The sequence below is a fragment of the Neoarius graeffei genome, chromosome 18, assembly GCF_027579695.1.
Source record: "Neoarius graeffei isolate fNeoGra1 chromosome 18, fNeoGra1.pri, whole genome shotgun sequence".
Taxonomy (NCBI): domain Eukaryota; kingdom Metazoa; phylum Chordata; class Actinopteri; order Siluriformes; family Ariidae; genus Neoarius; species Neoarius graeffei.
Genome location: NC_083586.1, coordinates 53,026,682 through 53,046,862, shown reverse-complemented (window position 1 = coordinate 53,046,862; position 20,181 = coordinate 53,026,682). Strand labels below are relative to the sequence as shown.

Sequence of the window (20,181 nt, the reverse complement as noted above, 5' to 3'; positions counted from 1 at the left end):
TTCATCTGTCCAAAGAATGTTCTTCCAAAACTGTGCTGGCTTTTTTAGATGTTTTTTTTTTTAGCAAAGTCCAATCTAGCCTTTTTATTCTTGAGGCTTATGAGTGGCTTGCACCATGCAGTGAACCCTCTGTATTTACTTTCATGCAGTCTTCTCTTTATGGTAGATTTGGATATTGATACGCCTACCTCCTGGAGAGTGTTGTTCACTTGGTTGGCTGTTGTGAAGGGATTTCTCTTCACCATGGAAATTATTCTGCGATCATCCACCACTGTTGTCTTCTGTGGGCGTCCAGGTCTTTTTGCATTGATGAGTTCACCAGTGCTTTCTTTCTTTCTTTCTCAGGATGTACCAAACTGTAGATGTTGCCATTCCTAATATTGTAGGAATTTCTCGGATGTTTTTTTTTCTGTTTTTGCAGCTTAAGGATGGCTTGTGGGGCGGCACGGTGGTGTAGTGGTTAGCGCTGTCGCCTCACAGCAAGAAGGTCCTGGGTTCGAGCCCCGGGGCCGGCGAGGGCCTTTCTGTGTGGAGTTTGCATGTTCTCCCCGTGTCCGCGTGGGTTTCCTCCGGGTGCTCCGGTTTCCCCCACAGTCCAAAGACATGCAGGTTAGGTTAACTGGTGACTCTAAATTGACCGTAGGTGTGAATGTGAGTGTGAATGGTTGTCTGTGTCTATGTGTCAGCCCTGTGATGACCTGGCGACTTGTCCAGGGTGTACCCCGCCTTTCGCCCGTAGTCAGCTGGGATAGGCTCCAGCTTGCCTGCGACCCTGTAGAAGGATAAAGCGGCTACAGATAATGAGATGAGATGAGGATGGCTTGTTTCACCTGCATGGAGAGCTCCTTTGACCGCATGTTTTCTTCACAGCAAAATCTTCCAAATGCAAGCACCACACCTCAAATCAACTCCAGGCCTTTTATCTGCTTAATTGAGAATGACATAACGAAGGAATTGCCCACACCTGCCCATGAAATAGCCTTTGAGTCAATTGTCCAATTACTTTTGGTCCCTTTAAAAACAGGGTGGCACATGTTAAGGAGCTGAAACTCCTAAACCCTTCATCCAATTTTAATGTGGATAGCCTCAAATGAAAGCTGAAAGTCTGGACTTTATGTCCATGTCCATTATATAACTATAATTTGAATATGTTTCAGTAAACAGGTAAAAAAAACAAAATTTGTGTCAGTGTCCAAATATATATGGACCTAACTGTATATAATCAGTAATATGGTCAAGTCAATATATTCCTGCTATAAGTTTTTTTTTATCTTATTTATTTATTTTAAATTAAAGTGGCTCTGTAGCGCAATGGATAGCGCATTGGACTTCTAAGTAATGCCTGGTGGAGAAATTCAAAGGTTGTAGGTTCGAGTCCCACCAGAGTCAATGCTTTTATGAAGAAGAGGTGGTTAAAGTGACGGACTGCTCTACGTGCGTGTTATTAGTACAATAGATAATATCTCTGCTTGTCATGTGGAATTACAGAATTGAAATGTCCGAGGAAGAATTAAATGTGTCTAAAGCTATTCTATACCTCAGCAAGATCGCACTTTGTACAAAAAAACAACTCTAAAGTCAATTCGTGCAGCCATCGATAGGATTTTAAGAAGTCCGCTGAAGCGGAAATTATTTTGTCGTATGTTTTGTATAAAGTTTTTATTTATGGAATTTGCAAAAAATTAAAATTAAAATGCTCTTTCTCAAAATCCAGTCAATGTGGATAGAATAAAACAGTTATTCCACTCAATCTCATAGTACCTTTTGACATGTTGAACCTTAATACGGAGCGAAAAGTGAAATCTCATCTCATTATCTCGAGCCACTTTATCCTTCTACAGGGTCGCAGGCAAGCTGGAGCCTATCCCAGCTGACTACGGGCGAAAGGCGGGGTACACCCTGGACAAGTCACCAGGTCATCACAGGGCTGACACATAGACACAGACAACCATTCACACTCACTTTAGAGTCACCAGTTAACCTAACCTGCATGTCTTTGGACTGTGGGGGAAACCGGAGCACCCGGAGGAAACCCACGCGGACACGGGGAGAACATGCAAACTCCACACAGAAAGGCCCTCGCCAGCCCCAGGGCTCGAACCCAGGACCTTCTTGCTGTGAGGCGACAGCGCTAACCACTACACCACCGTGCCGCCCACGAAAAGTGAAATATAAAGTGAAATGTTATAGTCTCGTGGGTTTATAGACTTAATGTGCTTGTTCTAATATATTATTGTTTCTATAGTAACAGCTGACACAGAGTATAGCAGATAATTGCACCACATAAGCTAAGCCGAATAAACAGATTAAAAAACCTGCTGTTATTTAACAACATAAAACATATACAGGTAGTCGCCGACTTACGACCTATGCGACTTACGACCGATCGACTTTACGACCGTCTGGTTATGACTGGCAAGTGTTTCCCAGCTGAGCTAGCTGAGCGTATGACAGTTTCCGCCCCAGGTCCCGGCAGCGCCTCTCACCGCGTACAACAGTTTCCGCCCCAGCTCCAGGCACATGCGCAGTCTCTCTCTCGCGGTCCCTCGCGCACTCCGTCATACAGTTTCCGCCCCAGCTCCTGGTTTATGAAACGAGCAAATGCTCCCGCCAGCCCGAGCGCTGCAACAGCTGATGATGATGTAGACGACCCACAGCCAAGCACTAGTGATGCCAGCGGTCACTAAATTTTGTATTTTGCTATGTTTTACATTTGTATTTTGGTATGTTTCAAACTAAAATGTTTTCTATTTTTCACACCTGTATTTCGTATTTTTTGTTTTGCACATACGGTATTAAACGAATTGTACTGTACGCAGTGTAGTATGCAGTGTTTGACTTAAACCAAATAATGAGCCAAGGTAATGAAATAAGAAAATGTTGATAAAATAAGACTTTAAGATGATTACAATATCATTACACATCACAATATACCGGTACTTACGTTCATTTAACATAGGCCGACTTACGACCAGATTGGTTTACGACCAGTCAGTCGTAACCAAACGCAGTCGTAAGTCGACGACTACCTGTAATCAGTAATATGGTGACGTCAAGTCAAGTTTATTTGTATAGCGCTTTTAACAATAGACATTGTCGCAAAGAAGCTTTACAGAATTTTAATGACTTTAAACATGAGCTAATTTTATCCCTAATCTTTCCCCAATGAGCAAGCCTATGGTGACAGTGGCAAGGAAAAACTCCCTCAGACGACATGAGGAAGAAACCTCGAGAGGAACCAGACTCAAAAGGGAACCCATCCTCATTTGGGTGATAACAGACAATGTGATTATAACAGTTTTAACATGAAGTCAGCTTCGTTGATGTTATAAACTCTTCACTGATGGAAACTCGAATGCAAATCTGTTCATGACAACTGCAGTCCTAAAGTTAGCAAGCCAACTGTAGTCCTCAGCTAATAAAGCTGTAAGTGTCCAGAGCGTCCTCCAGGTGTGACTTTCAACTGTTCACATGGGGCCGTCCTCTACAGGAGCAATGCGATGAGACTCCAGCCAGACACAGGGCATCAGGATGGATTAGGCAGGTCCGAGGAGCAGAAGAGATCAGCATCTCAATCTCAGGATTGACATGTAACTCGGGGGGGAGAGAAAGAGAGAGAAAGCAGAGGTTGTTAAGTATGCCCAGTGTCACCTGATGAGTAGGAACAGTATACATTTTGAAGTTTATGTACCGTACCATTTACGGAAGAGTCTCAAGTGTCAGTTTTTTGTAAGAGCCACTGCAGGAACTTTGCAGAACTTTGGAAACATGGCAAGCTTTACTGCACTGTGGCTCTGTAGCGCAATGGATAGCGCATTGGACTTCTAAGTAACACTTGGTGGAGTGATTCAAAGGTTGTGGGTTCGAGTCCCACCAGAGTCAAGGTTTTATGAAGTGGAGGTGGTTAAGGTGTTGAACAACTAGTTCATTGTGTTTGACTACCATCTTTGTCTTGCCTTCAACACCTTGTTGGTATAGTCAGCAATATCTCTTCCTGTGGAAGACCATAGTTTGATTCCTCCATGGGGATCTTTGGGACCAAAAGGTTGTTGGTTTGATTCCCTGGACCAATGGGAAAATATGTGAGTTGGGAGAGCGAGCATCCATGGCTGAGGTGCCCTTGAGCAAGGCACTAACCCCTAACTTCTCCCTGGGCACTGCAGCACTGCTGCCCACTGCTCTGGGTGTGTGTTCACTGCTTCAAATGGGTTAAATGGAGAGAAAGAATTTCATTGTGCTCTAATGTACATGTGACAAATAAAGGCTTATTCTTATTATTAGTCTGATTAAGTTGAAGAAATGCTGGTGAGGAAATGGTTCTTTATACCTCCAAAAATAGAAGTGATAGCAGGAAGTAATTTGTTTTATGGACAATCTGAGCAGTAGTCTGTGATTGATGCACCCGGTTGATGCCAATAATGAACAAACTGAATAAAGCCATTTAACCTTTTGACATGTTGAACCTTAATATGAAGTGAAAAGTGAAATATAAAGTGAAATGTTATATTCTCGTGGGCTTATGGCATTAATGAGCTTGTTCTAATATATTATTGTTTCTATAGTAACAGCTGACACAGAGAATAGCAGATGATTGCACCACATAAGCTAAGCCGAATAAACAGATTAAAAAAACCTGCGTTATTTAATGACATAAAATATATAATCAGTCATATGGTGAAGTTTACGTAACATTTTTGAAAGAGTCTCCAGTGCTGTTTTTTTGTAAGAGCCACTGCAGGAACTTTGCAGAACTTTGGAAACATGGCAAGCTTTTTGGCTCTGTAGTGCAATGGTTAGCGGAGCGCAAGTGGCCAAGTGGTTAGAGTGCTTGACCGCTAAGCGAATGGTCCCTGGTGCGAGCCTCGGCTCGATGGGGATCTGGGGCTTGCTCCCTGTCCACCCAGCAGTGAATGGGGACCTGGTGGAAACACTGGGGAAGTTAAAGGTGGCGAGGAAAGGAACTGGCCACCCTACCTCACTATGCTGATGGCCCAGGACAAGTGTGCTCTCTAACAGGCACTCCCCCAATGTACAAATTGTATATGGGACTCCCCTTTGCCTTTTGCAATGGTTAGTGCATTGGCCTTCTAAGTAATCTTTGGTAGAGTGATTCAAAGGTTGTGGGCTTGAGTCCCACCCGAGCCAGGGTTTTATTGGATGACTAATCCATTGCACATCTGTGTTTGAATCCCAGCTTCGTCTTGCCTTCGACACCTTGTTAGTATTGACCCTTCCCACTCACGTGACCTTCGTAAACGCGACCGCCATTTTGGACATGAAGTGGACTCTTAAGATCCTGACGTTGGTGAAACTTCTCAAGGCTGGTTTCTGCCCGTCATTTTTGTGGAGACGTCAGATACTTGAACACACTGGGCACGTAGTCCGGAGATAAGGGGTTGTTGCTTTTCTTGCCTGCAATAACAACAGTAATGACACATTAGCAATGCCGTACAGAAATAACGGTTTATGGCACAGACCCTTTCGGTTCTCGCTCATCTAGCTGCTACAATGACTGCTTAGACTGCAACAATAATACCTAACACACATTTAAGTATCCGTCGTAAAGACGTGAAACTCATCGAGTGACGAGTGTGTTCATTGATAAGCTAACACAATCTAAAAGTAGACATACCATCACACTGCCCTGGCGCTGTGTACAGTTTACCTTCTATGGTTTGTGCACTCACTATTTGCCATTACTTTCTCCAACCGTTGTTACAGATTACAGGGAACGGCCTGGATTTAAGAGACAAATACATGTTCCTCTTGTTTTGAACACTTATTTGTAGGACATTACCTCTGATCTGTCCTACAGTCTACCAACAGCAAAGGAACACAACGTTAGCTAATGTCGTTAGCTAATAGCTACTACAGAAGAACAAAGAGGTTACAATGGGTTATTTTAACCTATTTGGTTACACACTCGCCGCCACAAAATGTTAACAGCAATGTAATGCCTTTTCTGGCTAATTTTATTCATCTTACCTTCAACAAAGTGGTCACTACACAAGCGCTGGTATGCGGAGGGCTGCCAATCTTTCCTGTTAATAGCCGCTATCCATCTTCTCCGTCGGTCAGCATCTGTCGGGATCCGATAAAATGATAAATCTTGCCTTGTGTGTTGATGGTTACTACATCCAGGTGCACAACAATATAATGGCATGATGGAAGTCTTGCTGAAAGTAAAAACTTTCTTTGATGGCTATATTCCTTTCGATGCTTCGCCATTGTTCCTCGTTGTTGGCTGTGGTAGACTACTGGTAGTTCATGTCCAAAATGGCGGCCGCATTTGTCGTGATGTCACGTGGGATGGGTCAATAGTTGGCAATATCTCTTCCTGTCTTGTGGAAGACTAGGGTTTGAGTCTCCCATAGGCGAGATTAGCTACATTTTACAGGGTAGCCATGGCCTAAAGGTTCGCGAAGTAGCGTTGGGACCAAAAGGTTGTTGGTTTGATTCCCTGGACCAGCAGGAAAATATGTGGGGGGGAAGTGAATGAACAGCACTTTCCTGTCTCTCTAGGGCTGAAGTGCCCTTGAATTCCCCTCCCTGGGAGTTGCAGGTGCATATGTGTGTTTGTTCACTGCTTGAGACAGGTTAAATACAGAGAATGGATAGATGCCTTGCTTAAGGGCACTTGATCCATTCCTGTTGGTTCAGGGACTCAAACCAGAAACCATTTGGTCCCAAAGCTGCTTCTCTAACTATTATGCCATGGCTTCCCCCTTATTGTTTCAATAGTAACAGCTAACACAGAGACACAGAGTATAGCAGATAATTGCACCACATAAGCTAAGCCGAATAAACAGATTAAAAAAACTGCTGTTATTTAATGACATAAAATATATAATCAGTAATATGGTGAAGTTTATGTAGCATTTTTGAAAGAGTCTCCAGTGTTGTTCTTTGTAAGAGCCACTACGTTTTCCACCTCGGAAACATGGCAAGCGTTCGTGTTTTTTTTTCCCCTACACTTTTCTAAGCTTGCTTTCTCTTTATCACGGCTCTGTAGCGCAATGGATAGTGCATTGGACTTCTAAGTATCACTTTTTGGAGTGATTCAAAGGTTGTGGGTTCAAGTCCCACCAGAGTCAAGGTTTTATGAAGAGGTGGCTAAGGTGTTGGACAACTAATCCATTGTATGTGTGTTTGAATCCCATCTTCATCTTGCCTTCAACACCTTGTTAGCGTAGTCGGCAGTATCTCTTCCTGTAGAAGACCAGGGTTTAGTCCCACATGGGGAGCTTAGCTACCTTTTATAGAGCAGCCATGGCCTAAAAGTTAGAGAAGCAGCTTTGGTACCAAAAAGTTGTTGGTTTGATTCCCTGGACCAAAAAGTTGTTGGTTTGATTCCCTGGACCAACAGGGAAATATGTGGGTTGGGAGAGTGAGCATCCATGGCTGAGGTGCCCTTGAGCAAGGCACTAACCCCTAACTGCTCACTGGGCACTGCTGCCCACTGCTCTGGGTGTGTGTTCACTGCTTCAGATTGGTTAAATGCAGAGAAAGAACTTCACTGTGCTCTAATGTACATGTGACAAATAAAGGCTTATTATTCTTATTATTAGTCTGATTAAGTTGAAGAGAGGCTGGCGAGGAAATGTCTCTTTATAGCTCCAAAAATAGAAGTGATAGCAGGAAGTAATTTGTTTTATGGACAATCCACAAAGGGCAGCATGGTGGTGTAGTGGTTAGCGCTGTCACCTCACAGCAAGAAGGTCTGGGTTTGAGTCCCGTGGCCGGCGAGGGCCTTTCTGTGTAGAGTTTGCATGTTGTCCACGTGGGTTTCCTCCGGGTGCTCCAGTTTCCCCCACAGTCCAAAGACATGCAGGTTAGGTTAACTGGTGACTCTAAATTGACCGTAGGTGTGAATGGTTGTCTATGGTGGGGTTTACATTAGAGCAGATCATCAGATTAATGTTTTTAAAACGATTAGCGTGCACACAGCAACACCAATACACGATTCGCGTGCACACAGCAACACGGATACGCTCGGCTCCGCAGGCATCCTGCGCTCCAAATCACTCCGCCCTGAACAGCGAGTGCCCTCTGGAGGGTGCGCACTCCGGCCCTGCGCAGCTCACAGAGCGCGCGAGTATAGCGCACGAGCAGTGATTCGGGACTGAGCCGCTGTGTGTGTGATCTCAGTGCATATCACTTACCACTTGCAAGTGGAAGGATGGCAAGCCTAAAGACAATCATAACTACACAATGATCAGTATTTGCAGTATTTTCATACTTTTATACTCTTTAATGAAAGGTGATACAAGGCGGAAGTTTTTCAGCAGTCGCGTCACATGACCAACGCCAGCGAATCAGGAAGGTGGATGTCACAGTGACGTTGTCCAATGACGACGCCAGCTAGAGCTCAGCACAGCGTATCCGCATATTCTGAATGTCTACACAGCACCGGCTCAGACACGATCTGGATTGAATACGTGGACCCTGGCGGATTCATGTTTCCCGGCGTTTCCAGGCGTTTTAATGTAAACGGACAGTGCATCCGCGAAGAAAAAGAGACAGATACGGTCTAATGTAAACTTGGCCTATGTGTCAGCCCTGTGATGACCTGGTGACTTGTCCAGGGTGTACCCCGCCTTTCGCCCATAGTCAGCTGGGATAGGCTCCAGCTTGCCTGCGACCCTGTAGAACAGGATAAAGCGGCTACAGATAATGAGATGAGACAATCCACAACATCAAGTATAAGTGGATAAAACATGACATTATAAGCATTAGCAGACATTCTAATCTATTAGCACTACTGTTGCGTGGCTCTGTAGCGCAATGGATAGTGCACTAGACTACTTAGTGGAGTGATTCAAAGGTTGTGGGTTTGAGTCCCACCAGAGTAAAAGTTTTATGAAAAAGAGGTGTTTAAAGTGATGGCCTTCTACATGCATATGCTTGAATGCCATCTTCAGGAGACCTCACCAATGATTCCTTGTTAGTATAGTAGACAGTATCCCTGCTTGTCATGTGGAAGCCCAGGGATTGAGTCCATTCCTGTTAGTCCAGGGACTCAAACCACCAAACATTTGGTCCCAAAGCTGCTTCTCTAACTATTATGCCATGGCTTCCCCCTTATTGCTTTTAGAGTAACAGCTAACACAGAGACACAGAGTATAGCAGATAATTGCACCACATAAGCTAAGCCGAATAAACAGATTAAAACCGTGCTGTTATTTAATGACACAAAATATATAATCGGTAATATAGTGAAGTTTATGTAACATTTATGGAAGAGTCTCCAGTGGCATTCTTTGTAAGAGCCAATACATTTTCCACCACAGGAACTTTGGAAACATGGCAAGTGTTTCTTTTTTTTCTATGCTTTTCTAAGTTTTTTTTTTTTTCTAGCTTAGTGTAGTGCAATAGATAGTGCATTGGCCTTCTAAGTAACACTTGGTGGAATGATTTGAGTCCCACCAAAGTCTAGACTTTTTTGGATGACTAATCTATTACACATGTGTGTTTGAATCCCATTTGTCTTTTCTTCAACACCTTGCTAGTATAGTTGGCAATTTATTTTCCTGTGGGTTTGATTCCCCCATGGGGAGAGTACAGTCAAAAAGTCAAAGAGTCCCATATACATTTTCGTACATATGTTGGGGAGTGCCTGTTAGAGAGCACACTTGTCCTGGGCCATCGGCATGGTGAGGTAGGGTGGCCAGTTCCTTTCCTTGCCGCCTTAACTTCCCCAGTGTTTCCACCAGGTCCCCATTCACTGCTGGGTGGACAGGAGGCGAGCCCCAGATCACCGTCTGAGTCGAGGCTCGAACCAGGGACCGTTCGCTTAGCGGCCAAGCGCTCTAACCACTTGGCCACCTCGCGGAGAGTACAGTAGCTACCTTTTATAGGGCAGCCATGCCCTAAAGATTAGAGAAGTAGCTTTGGGACCAAAAAGTTGTTGATTTGATTCCCTGGACCAACAGAAAAATATGTGGGTGGGGAGAGTGAACATCCATGGCTGAGGTGCCCTTGAGCAAGGCACTAACCCCTAACGGCTCCCTGGGCACTGCAGCACAGCTGCCCACTGCTCTGGGTGTGTGTTCACTGCTTCAGATGGGTTAATTGCAGAGAAAGAATTTCACTGTGCTCTAATGTACATGTGACAAAGTCTTCTTTTTATTATTATTATTTTGTCTGATTAAGTTGACGACAGAACAAAGAGACGGTGGTGAGGATATGGCTGTTTATAGCGCCAAAAATAGAAGTGATAGCAGGAAGTAATTTGTTTCATGGACAAGCCACAACATTAAGTGTAACTGTAAATGGATAAAAAGTATGACATATCATTAACAGATTAAAAACTGGAATTGCAAGAGTATTGGGCGTTTGCATATAAGGGGAATAAAGTGCTTTGGGACAGACTGTTAGAAGGAAAATAATTCTTCAGGGCAGTGCATAATACAGTACCATCTTATTGCTGAATATTTTCTGATTAGTGTTTTAAACCTTTACAGCTTGTTCAAGCTCATGATTAGACTTCATCATCTGCTTGAAATGTCCCTCACTTGAGTCGATTTGGAAATATTCCAAATTAATTAACATAATGATATTGCAAAGGGACCATTTATAGGAATGCTTTAAAGCTTTAGGATGCTATAAAGATATAATGCTATGAAGATAGAAATCCCTTATATTTAGCTTACTCCAGGTTTCCATGTCAACTATGGTGGTGCAGTTAAATGACCAAAGTCTCATGACCCAGAGACCACACTGAACTTTTATTTAACATGTTGACATCTGGAGTTACGGTTATGAGTGATTGAGTTTCAGTTTGCTTCACACCACACAGGGGCATAAGCTATGCAGCCTTGGCTATAGAAGTGATTTCTAGATATAGCCAGTCAACTTGATTCTCGAAGAATGCAACGTGACACAGAGTGACAGCACTGGTCTCAGCACAGCAGCTGGCTACGCAAGGAACTTTGTGCTTGCTGGATTTTGTGGCCTGAATTTGCTTCCAGCTCTGAAGACGCCAGCAGGATAGGACAACAGAACAAGACAGAAAATGCCAGGTAAGTGCATGATTCAAGTAGAAATGGTTTACAGTTCATTTTTCTGATCTCAGACAATTCACGTGGTCCACAAAATAAGAAATGGAAGTCAAAAGACTGTACTCTCACTCATAGCGTATGTATCTAAGATCTAGAAGCTAACATCAATACAGTTAGGTCCATAAATATTTGGACAGAGACAACATTTTTCTAATTTTGGTTCTGTACATTACCACAATAAATTTTGAACAAAACAATCCAGATGCAGTTGAAGTTCAGACTTTCAGCTTTAATTCAGTGGGTTGAACAGAATGATTGCATACAAATGTGAGGAACTAAAGCATTTTTTAAACACAATCCCTTCATTTCAGGGGCTCAAAAGTAATTGGACAAATTAAATAATTGTAAATAAAATGTTCATTTCTAATACTTGGTTGAAAACCCTTTGTTGGCAATGACTGCCTGAAGTCTTGAACTCATGGACATCACCAGACGCTGTGTTTCCTCCTTTTTAATGCTCTGCCAGGCCTTTACTGCACCGGTTTTCAGGTGCTGTTTGTTTGTGGGCCTTTCTGTCTGAAGTTTAGTCTTTAACAAGTGAAATGCATGCTCAATTGGGTTGAGATCAGGTGACTGACTTGGCCATTCAAGAATATTCCACTTCTTTGCTTTTATAAATTCCTGGGTTGCTTTGGCTTTATGTTTTGGGTCATTGTCCATCTGTATTATGAAACACTGACCAATCAGTTTGGCTGGATTTGGCTGGATTTGAGCACACAGTATGTCTCTGAATACCTCAGAATTCATCCAGCTGCTTCTGTCCTGTGTCACATCATCAATAAACACTAGTGACCCAGTGCCACTGGCAGCCATGCATGCCCAAGCTATCACACTGCCTCCGCCGTGTTTTACAGATGATGTGGTATGCTTTGGATCATGAGCTGTACCACGCCTTCACCATACTTTTTTCTTTCCATCATTCTGGTAGAGGTTGATCTTGGTTTCATCTGTCCAAAGAATGTTCTTCCAGAACTGTGCTGGCTTTTTTAGATGTTTTTTAGCAAAGTCCAATCTAGCCTTTTTATTCTTGAGGCTTATGAGTGGCTTGCACCGTGCAGTGAACCCTCTGTATTTACTTTCATGCAGTCTTCTCTTTATAGTAGATTTGGATATTGATACGCCTACCTCCTGGAGAGTGTTGTTCACTTGGTTGGCTGTTGTGAGGGGGTTTCTCTTCACCATGGAAATTATTCTGCGATCATCCACCACTGTTGTCTTCTGTGGGCATCCAGGTCTTTTTGCATTGATGAGTTCACCAGTGCTTTCTTTCTTTCTCAGGATGTACCAAACTGTAGATTTTGCCACTCCTAATATTGTAGCAATTTCTCGGATGTTTTTTTTTCTGTTTTCGCAGCTTAAGGATGGCTTGTTTCACCTGCATGGAGAGCTCCTTTGACTGCATGTTTTCTTCACAGCAAAATCTTCCAAATGCAAACACCACACCTCAAATCAACTCCAGGCCTTTTATCTGCTTAATTGAGAATGACATAACGAAGGAATTGCCCACACCTGCCCATGAAATAGCCTTTGAGTCAATTGTCCAATTACTTTTGGTCCCTTTAAAAACAGGGTGGCACATGTTAAGGAGCTGAAACTCCTAAACCCTTCATCCAATTTTAATGTGGATACCCTCAAATGAAAGCTGAAAGTCTGGACTTTATGTCCATGTCCATTATATAACTATAACTTGAATATGTTTCAGTAAACAGGTAAAAAAAGAAAATTTGTGTCAGTGTCCAAATATATATGGACCCAACTGTATATCAACAAATGTATAAGAGTTTGTTCAAAGAATATCTTCATAGCAACTACTCCAAGTTCACAGAAGGCTAGTCTATTTTAATAACCTTTTTCATATAGCTTACTGAATGAAGTGTTGCTATTGAAAGCATGAACTATATAATTAGTTTTTAGTCTGCATGCCAACATAGATCTTCAGTTATTATGACCTTGATTGCCATCCAGTATTTGGTGACATTTCATTCATGTAGCAGCCATCTGTTTCTTTGGTCTGCTAGAGAGAAGATCAGAGAGACAAGACTGCCATTAAATTTCCAAAGACTTCAGACTCATCAAGCTTGCGTTAAAGGATATTTAACAGTTATTCCACGCAATCCAGTCGTACATGAGCTGATAGCCGACGAGTCGCGTCACACCAAGTTGGCTAAAACCCATGTATGACAAGATTGAGTGGAATAACTGTTTTATTCTTTCCACATTCACTGCATTTTGAGAAACAGAGCATTTTTATTTTTATTTGTTACAAATTCGATAAAGCCCTGTGATGACCTGAAGACTTGTCCAGGGTGTACCCCACCTTTCACCCGTAGTCAGCTGGGATAGGCTCCAGCTTGCCTGCGACCCTGTAGAACAGGATAAAGCGGCTAGAGATAATGAGATGAGATGAGACAAATTCGATAAATAAAACTTTATACAAAACGTCTGAAAAAATAATTTCCGCTTAGGCGGACTTCTTAAAAACCTATTGATGGCTGCAAGACTTGACTTTAGCGTTGTTTTTTTGTGGAAAGTGCCGTCTTGCTGTTGTGCCGAGGCATAGAATATCTTTATACATTTATTTAATTCTTCCTTGGCCATTTCAGTTCTCATCTCATCATCTCTAGCCACTTTATCCTGTTCTACAGGGTCGCAGGCAAGCTGGAGCCTATCCCAGCTGACTACGGGTGAAAGGCGGGGTACACCCTGGACAAGTCGCCAGGTCATCACAGGGCTGACACATAGACACAGACAACCATTCACACCTACGGTCAATTTAGAGTCACCAGTTAACCTAACCTGCATGTCTTTGGGGGAAACCGGAGCACCCAGAGGAAACCCACACAGACAACATGCAAACTCTGCACAGAAAGGCCCTCGCCGGCCACAGGGCTCAAACCCAGACCTTCTTGCTGTGAGGCGACAGCACTAACCACTACACCACCGTGCCGCCCCCATTTCAGTTCTGTAATTTTCAAACTTCTTTGAGCTTTTGAACCAGTCCAAAAAAATTCAACATAGTTTAATGCTGAAAGACAAAGAATGTAAACAAACCGTTGAAATGACAGTAAAAATTTGTCAAAAATGCAATAATAATAATAATTCTTAAAAAAAAAGATACGTTCTTACCATTAAATACTTTCGTTACATATTTTGCTGCTTTTTAAAAATTTTTTTAGGGTTTTGTTTTTGAGTTGAGTTTTTATTTCGTCCTCGGTTGGTTCAGCAACATGCTCCGCCATTTTGTTTTTCTCTACTCACGGTATATGAGCTGATATCCTAGTAGTAGAGTAGCCAATCAGAGCGCACAATTGCTCATATCCAGTGAATATGGATAGAATAATTTGTATTAATAAGCTATGGCAAGAGGCATTTGGACTTAATAAAGTATCGCTGACATTGTCATTTCTGTTCAACAATCCGCCTGGTATGAGAGAGCGGAGGAGAAAATACTGATGTTCTTACACAAGTATATTCTATCTAGATAATTAAAGGAGTAGTTCCAAGACCACAACTACAGGGATTTCACTAAAATATTGTCTGTGCATTGTCTGATGTATTTGTTGGCATCATTACAGTGATTGGATTTAAAATTTCCTGCTTCAAATGCAACCAATAACGTGACTCAATGCTAATTTGAAAAATTTCTTCTTGTTAACAGCTATCACTCCTCCCCCACCCCCTTCACACACACTGGTCTGGTCCTGGTCTTGACTCGGTCTCGCCCTGCCTTGGTCTTGGTCTTGACTTGATCTCAACCCCTCAAAGTCTTAGTCTTGTCTTGGTCTCGATACATTTTGGTCTTGGTCATGACTTGGTCTCAGTTTAGGTGATCTTGACTACAACACAAACTATGCTGTCCACCAAAAATCAGGGACCAAACAAATAGGGGATTAGTTAGAGAAACAGCCAAGAAGACAAGGGTAACTCTCAACAAAATGCTTCCACCACCGTGCTTCACTGTGCTTTCATGTTCTTGAGCAGTGTTGAGCAGAGCTTTGCACCGAGGCCAATAAGTTAAATTTTGGTTGCATTAGACTTCAAAAGCTTTTCCCACATTTGCCAAGTGTTCAATATTTATTTTGACAAACTCCAAATGATATTCCATAAGGCTCACCACTATTCTATAAAGCCCAGCTTTGTGGAGTGTCTGAGTTTTGGTTGTTGTATGCATACATGTCAACCTATACGGAATGTCCGTATTTTATACGGATTTGATTCAATAAACGTAGTATACGGGCGTATAAATAGTTATACGGATTCTTTAAAAAAACTTCAATATTTATTTAGAGCTATAATCAATTCCCACGATGATAAAAGAGCGCATAACATTTACAAACGTACTGTACACCACAGAAAGCACAAGACAGCCAGTAAAGAGTCTTATGAAATCACGCGTTATCTTGTGGTAGCGAGACTTCGTTCCACTTTTGATCATGCGCACACCGCATTGCGAGAATCCCGCCAACCGGGAAGTCATAGACATATAAACATAGACGCCGCCTTCTGCATAGAATCATACGTCATCCTCGCTGCCATATTGGATGTGGCAAAGTGGAGATTCTTCAACCATCTCTGGTATAGCGTCTAGACAGTAGCCGAGAATAAAGATGCCTCATTCATGTGCTGCGTTTAACTGTACCAACAGGTTTACCGTCCAAACGAGATCACATGGGATTACCTTTCACAGGTGAGACTGGAAAAATACTTTTCATTGTATTTGGTCATTATAACGTAATTTTACGAACAGATTTTTCTGACTTTGTGGCTAATATGAAGTCTCGCGCATAATATCCGCTTGGTGAAACCTGTCTCCAAACAACGAAGTATTTCCTTCATAACTACGCTGATAACACTGTGTGTTTTTGTCAAACATTGGAGCTTTGTATTCATTCTGAAGGTTTATTGTTATTAATATTGAATAAAAAGTAACTGGGATATATCATTGTTAATTATCATTCAAATTTTAGGTAAATTATTTTAATTTGCATCTTATACGGATTTTATAAGGGAAATACGGATTTTGGAGGTTGGTTATACAGGTTTGATTGACCAAAGGTTGACATGTATGTGTATGAACAGTTTCCTCTAACCGAGTTGTGGATCTCTCCAGTTTCTTCAGACTTACCCTTTTCATTTCATGCCTATTAACTATTTTCTTGTCTGTCATTCTGTATTAGAGGTTAACCAGGCCTTTGTGACCCTGGCTACTAGTGATGCCTACTGCATGGGGAGTCTAGTGGTGGGCAAGTGCTTGCGAAGGCATGGAACAACTCGAAAACTGGTGGTGATGGTTTCTCCCAGCATTAGCACAGAGGCACGGTAAGAGAGTACTTAAAGTGAAAATGGCTTCTTAATGAAAAAAAAAAGACAGTTAAAACCAGCGTTACTTCATTTGTGCGTGGTTAACTGGTGCCCGTTAGCTGCCAAACATTATTGTGTGCATTAAAAACAGGTGGAAACAAGTATAACTGAAAGAGGCCCTTATACTTTATAAAATGTGTTTTTGTAATGAAATCACTGGAGTATTTATGTGCATTCTTTTAAGAATCTGAAAGTGTTGAAACTCTGATTGAAAATATAATGTTGCATTGGGCATTTGACAAACGTTATTTGTGAAAGTTTTTTTGCATCATAAAACATTAGAGCAAATCCTGTTCTGGTATGCAAATGCAGGCCATGCAACTCCAGTTTACTATTTAAAAAATATCGATCCAGCACCTGAACTGGTTTGTCACTCTTGGAGAACTTCTATGTAGAGTTCCTTGAAGGGGAAGAAGAAGAAGCCTTTATTTGTCACACGCAAGCACAGTGAAATTCATCCTCTGCATTTAACCCATCTGAAGCAGTGAACCCCCCCAAAGCAGTGGGCAGCCATACTACAGCGCCCAGGGAGCAGTTAGGGGTTAAGTACCTTGCTCAAGGGCACTTCAGCCCAAGGCCACCCCATGTTAACCTACCTGCATGTCTTTGAACTGTGGGGGAAACCAGAGGAAACCCATGTAGACATGGGGAGAACATGCAAACTCCACACAGAAAGGCCCCCCTGTCAGCCACTGGGCACGAACCCAGAACCTTCTTGCTGTGAGGCGACAGCACTAACCACTACACCACCATTCCACCCAAGAACCCCCTACAGTAAAGAACCAACTTCCCCTTCCCGTGCGAGAACCTGCTCTTCCCAGGCAGTCTCCTGTCCCAGTACTAACCAGGCCCTTGAGGCACAATGGGTGGCATGGATCTCCCTTTCAGTAGCCTTCAGCCTCTCACCTATTATATAGCTAGGGTTACAGTGGGGGGCTGGTACTCTGGTAACCACGAGAGCTTGACTCCCTACTCATATCTGTATTGCAGCGTGCCTCATGGGTCTTTGATATGACCCAACCATGAGTAGAACTTGAGATCTCACTAACCACTAGGCCAGATCTCACTAACCACTAGGCCATCTCACAGTTAGGGTTCAACTTTCTGTATGGTACTACAACATCATGACTTGTCCAGGGTGTACCCAACCTCTTGCTCATAGTCAGCTGGGATAGCCTCCAGTTTCCTTGCGACCTTGTACAGGATAAGTGGCTATAGATAATGGATGGATGTCTGTCATGGACCCAAAGTGCCAGTATGCATCCACACACCAACTAAACTTTTGTGAAAGTTCTTCAGGAAACTTAAATCTGATACTAAATCTTGAAACTTACTTCAAACGGTGTTTTCCTTGTAGGCTATCTATACACTCTCCATACACATCTCCTTGTCTCAACGGCTCTGTCTTTGTTCTCAATTGACAGATGTCAAAATAAAAGCATCTTTCAACAGAGATGTCAATCAGCATCAACTGCCAGAAATAGCGAATTAAATTTTGGGGTGGCACCTGGGGTGGCCAGTTAGTCCAGTGCCACCCTGGACGCCCCTCTAGCGCTGCCACTGACTGTACCCTTATTGATACAACACGTTTAACAATGAACCTTAGTCAAAGGGAACTCAAAAATGTATATGGCTTTAAAATGTTACTTATCAAAGATATCAACAACTAGATTACAGCTGTTATGGGTTCTATAAAATAACACCAAAAGCCTGTACAATTTTGAGGTGCAAATATTCCCTTGGGTCAAATAAACACCTTTATGTCTTTAGAAGAAAAATTGCAACCTAGAATCAATAACTGTCCCAACAACCTAGCTCTTAGTATGCATGTTTTAGGGGGGAGTGTTTCTAATCAGTATATTCATACAATCTGAATTTCTTGATTCAGATTACATGATGCATGATGCACATGTCTTTTATTGTTGGCTAAAAATGGACCTGTGACTTTATTATTTAATATACAAGTAAATATACAAATAAAGACAAGTTCTGGGTGACTAATCATTCATGCACAGCTGCTGCCTTGTATTTGTGTCCAGTTTATCTTTAGAAGATGTCTTTGATGAGGTCATAGTGGTGGACATGTTGGACAGCAGGGACAGGACTCACCTCTTCTGGTTGGGACGTCCAGACCTGGGCGCCACTTTCACCAAGCTTCATTGTTGGACACTTACACAGTACACCAAATGTGTGTTCCTGGATGCTGATACACTTGTGAGTAGTCATTACCTCGCCCATGATGGAGTAAGTGGGGTGAGGTATTGTAATCAGTGCAGTTTGTTTGTGTGTCTGTCTGTTAACAATCTAGCATCTAGACGGTTGCACCAATTGACTTCAAATTTTCAGGATGGGTGGGCAATGGTCCATAGATTACCTGATTAAATTTTGGGGGTAACCGGGTCAGGCCACTGGAAAGGTCAATCTGTTGGTCAAAATAACATTTTCCATTATAACTCAAAAACGGTTTCCGATAGACAGATGTTTACAATTGTGAGCATATAGGAACTCCCATATGGCCTTTCATTTGGCACCATGACCTTTGACCTTGAGTGACCTTGAAAGGTCAAACTCAAGGTCATGGATTTTCAGAGGGCTGCAATTTGAAAACGGTTGATAGTAGACAGATCATCAACTTATAGAAAGTGCCATATGGGCTTTCATTTGGCACCATGACCTTTGACCTTGAGTGACCTTGAAAGGTCAAACTCAAGGTCATGGGTTTTCAAAGGGCTATAACTTTAAAATGGTTCATGATAGCCAGATGTTTACCATTACCAACATATAAGAAGTCCCATATGGGCTTTCAGTTGCTGCCATGACCTTTAACCTTGAATGACTTTGAAATGTCAAACTCAAGGTCATGGATTTTCATAGGACCATATCCTGACAGCTGATGATTGAGAAATATTACCATTATCAACATATAGGTATAAAATAAGTGCTGCCGGGTGAGGTTTGTTTTGTCTGGCAACATTTGTTATGAGATAATTTAATGCATCTGTGGATTGTATCGTTGAGTATTGACAATTTGGAAGAAAATAATTCAGGCAATGATAAACTCTTAAATTAGGTCTTTGTTTGGTTTATCTCTTGAAGAAAACAACATTATCGATTATCACAGTGGGAATTTAGACTCAAGGAGACTGCATTCACATGGATTAGTGATTTATGGTGAAGTTGGTACATTGTACCACTCAGTGCAAATATTCCAAGATACTGTATGGGGCCACCAGTTCATCTACGCAATGTTTATTCTAAAGAGATATGAAGTGCGATATGGGAATCAAGAATGATCATTCATGTACACAACGTCCCAAATACAGTTCCTTTGCCGACAAAGCAAACAGAGAGACATGACATTAGGATAGATCTGTGTTTATAAATCCATGACAAACCAGAAAGATGGTCTGAAATGCAGAGTTACTGTAAATGCATTGTTATATGGAAATGAGAACATATTTGAATGAGCACACTAATACAAACCTGTAATTTGCCTAGCAGCTGGAACTACTGTCAGACCTGCAATTATCTAAAATTAATCTACACCTTCAGACCAATCCGATTCAAGAATATCCAGGATTTATTCTGCCCACATTCACTGGATAAGAGCAATCAGGTGCTCTGATTGGCTACTCTACTACTAGGATATTAGCTCACATACTGTGAGTAGAGAAATACAAAATGGCGGAGTGCACCAAGACAGATATATCACTTTATCAAGTATTTAAAAGAAACAGAAATTTCCCTTAATATCTCCTGT

General features: G+C 42.1%; 1 protein-coding gene and 3 non-coding genes across 4 annotated transcripts in view; all 4 read left to right on the top strand.

Annotated features, from left to right (window-relative positions):
* Positions 1-1,297: 1,297 nt before the first annotated feature.
* Positions 1,298-1,389, top strand: trnar-ucu (transfer RNA arginine (anticodon UCU)). Its single transcript is given in 2 exon segments — positions 1,298-1,334; positions 1,354-1,389. It is a non-coding gene; the product is annotated as a tRNA-Arg (tRNA).
* Positions 1,390-3,790: 2,401 nt separating this feature from the next.
* On the top strand, positions 3,791-3,882 carry trnar-ucu (transfer RNA arginine (anticodon UCU)). Its single transcript is given in 2 exon segments — positions 3,791-3,827; positions 3,847-3,882. It is a non-coding gene; the product is annotated as a tRNA-Arg (tRNA).
* Positions 3,883-7,002: 3,120 nt separating this feature from the next.
* trnar-ucu (transfer RNA arginine (anticodon UCU)) lies at positions 7,003-7,094 on the top strand. The gene is given in 2 exon segments: positions 7,003-7,039; positions 7,059-7,094. It is a non-coding gene; the product is annotated as a tRNA-Arg (tRNA).
* Positions 7,095-10,942: 3,848 nt separating this feature from the next.
* Positions 10,943-20,181, top strand: part of gyg2 (glycogenin 2) — a 32,007-nt gene continuing 22,768 nt past the window's right edge. Inside the window, exons 1-3 of the mRNA XM_060899553.1 lie at positions 10,943-11,021; positions 16,238-16,379; positions 18,461-18,635. Coding sequence (XP_060755536.1) covers positions 11,015-11,021; positions 16,238-16,379; positions 18,461-18,635 — 324 coding nt within the window. The 5' untranslated portion in view covers positions 10,943-11,014. The remainder of the gene's footprint in view (positions 11,022-16,237; positions 16,380-18,460; positions 18,636-20,181) is intronic.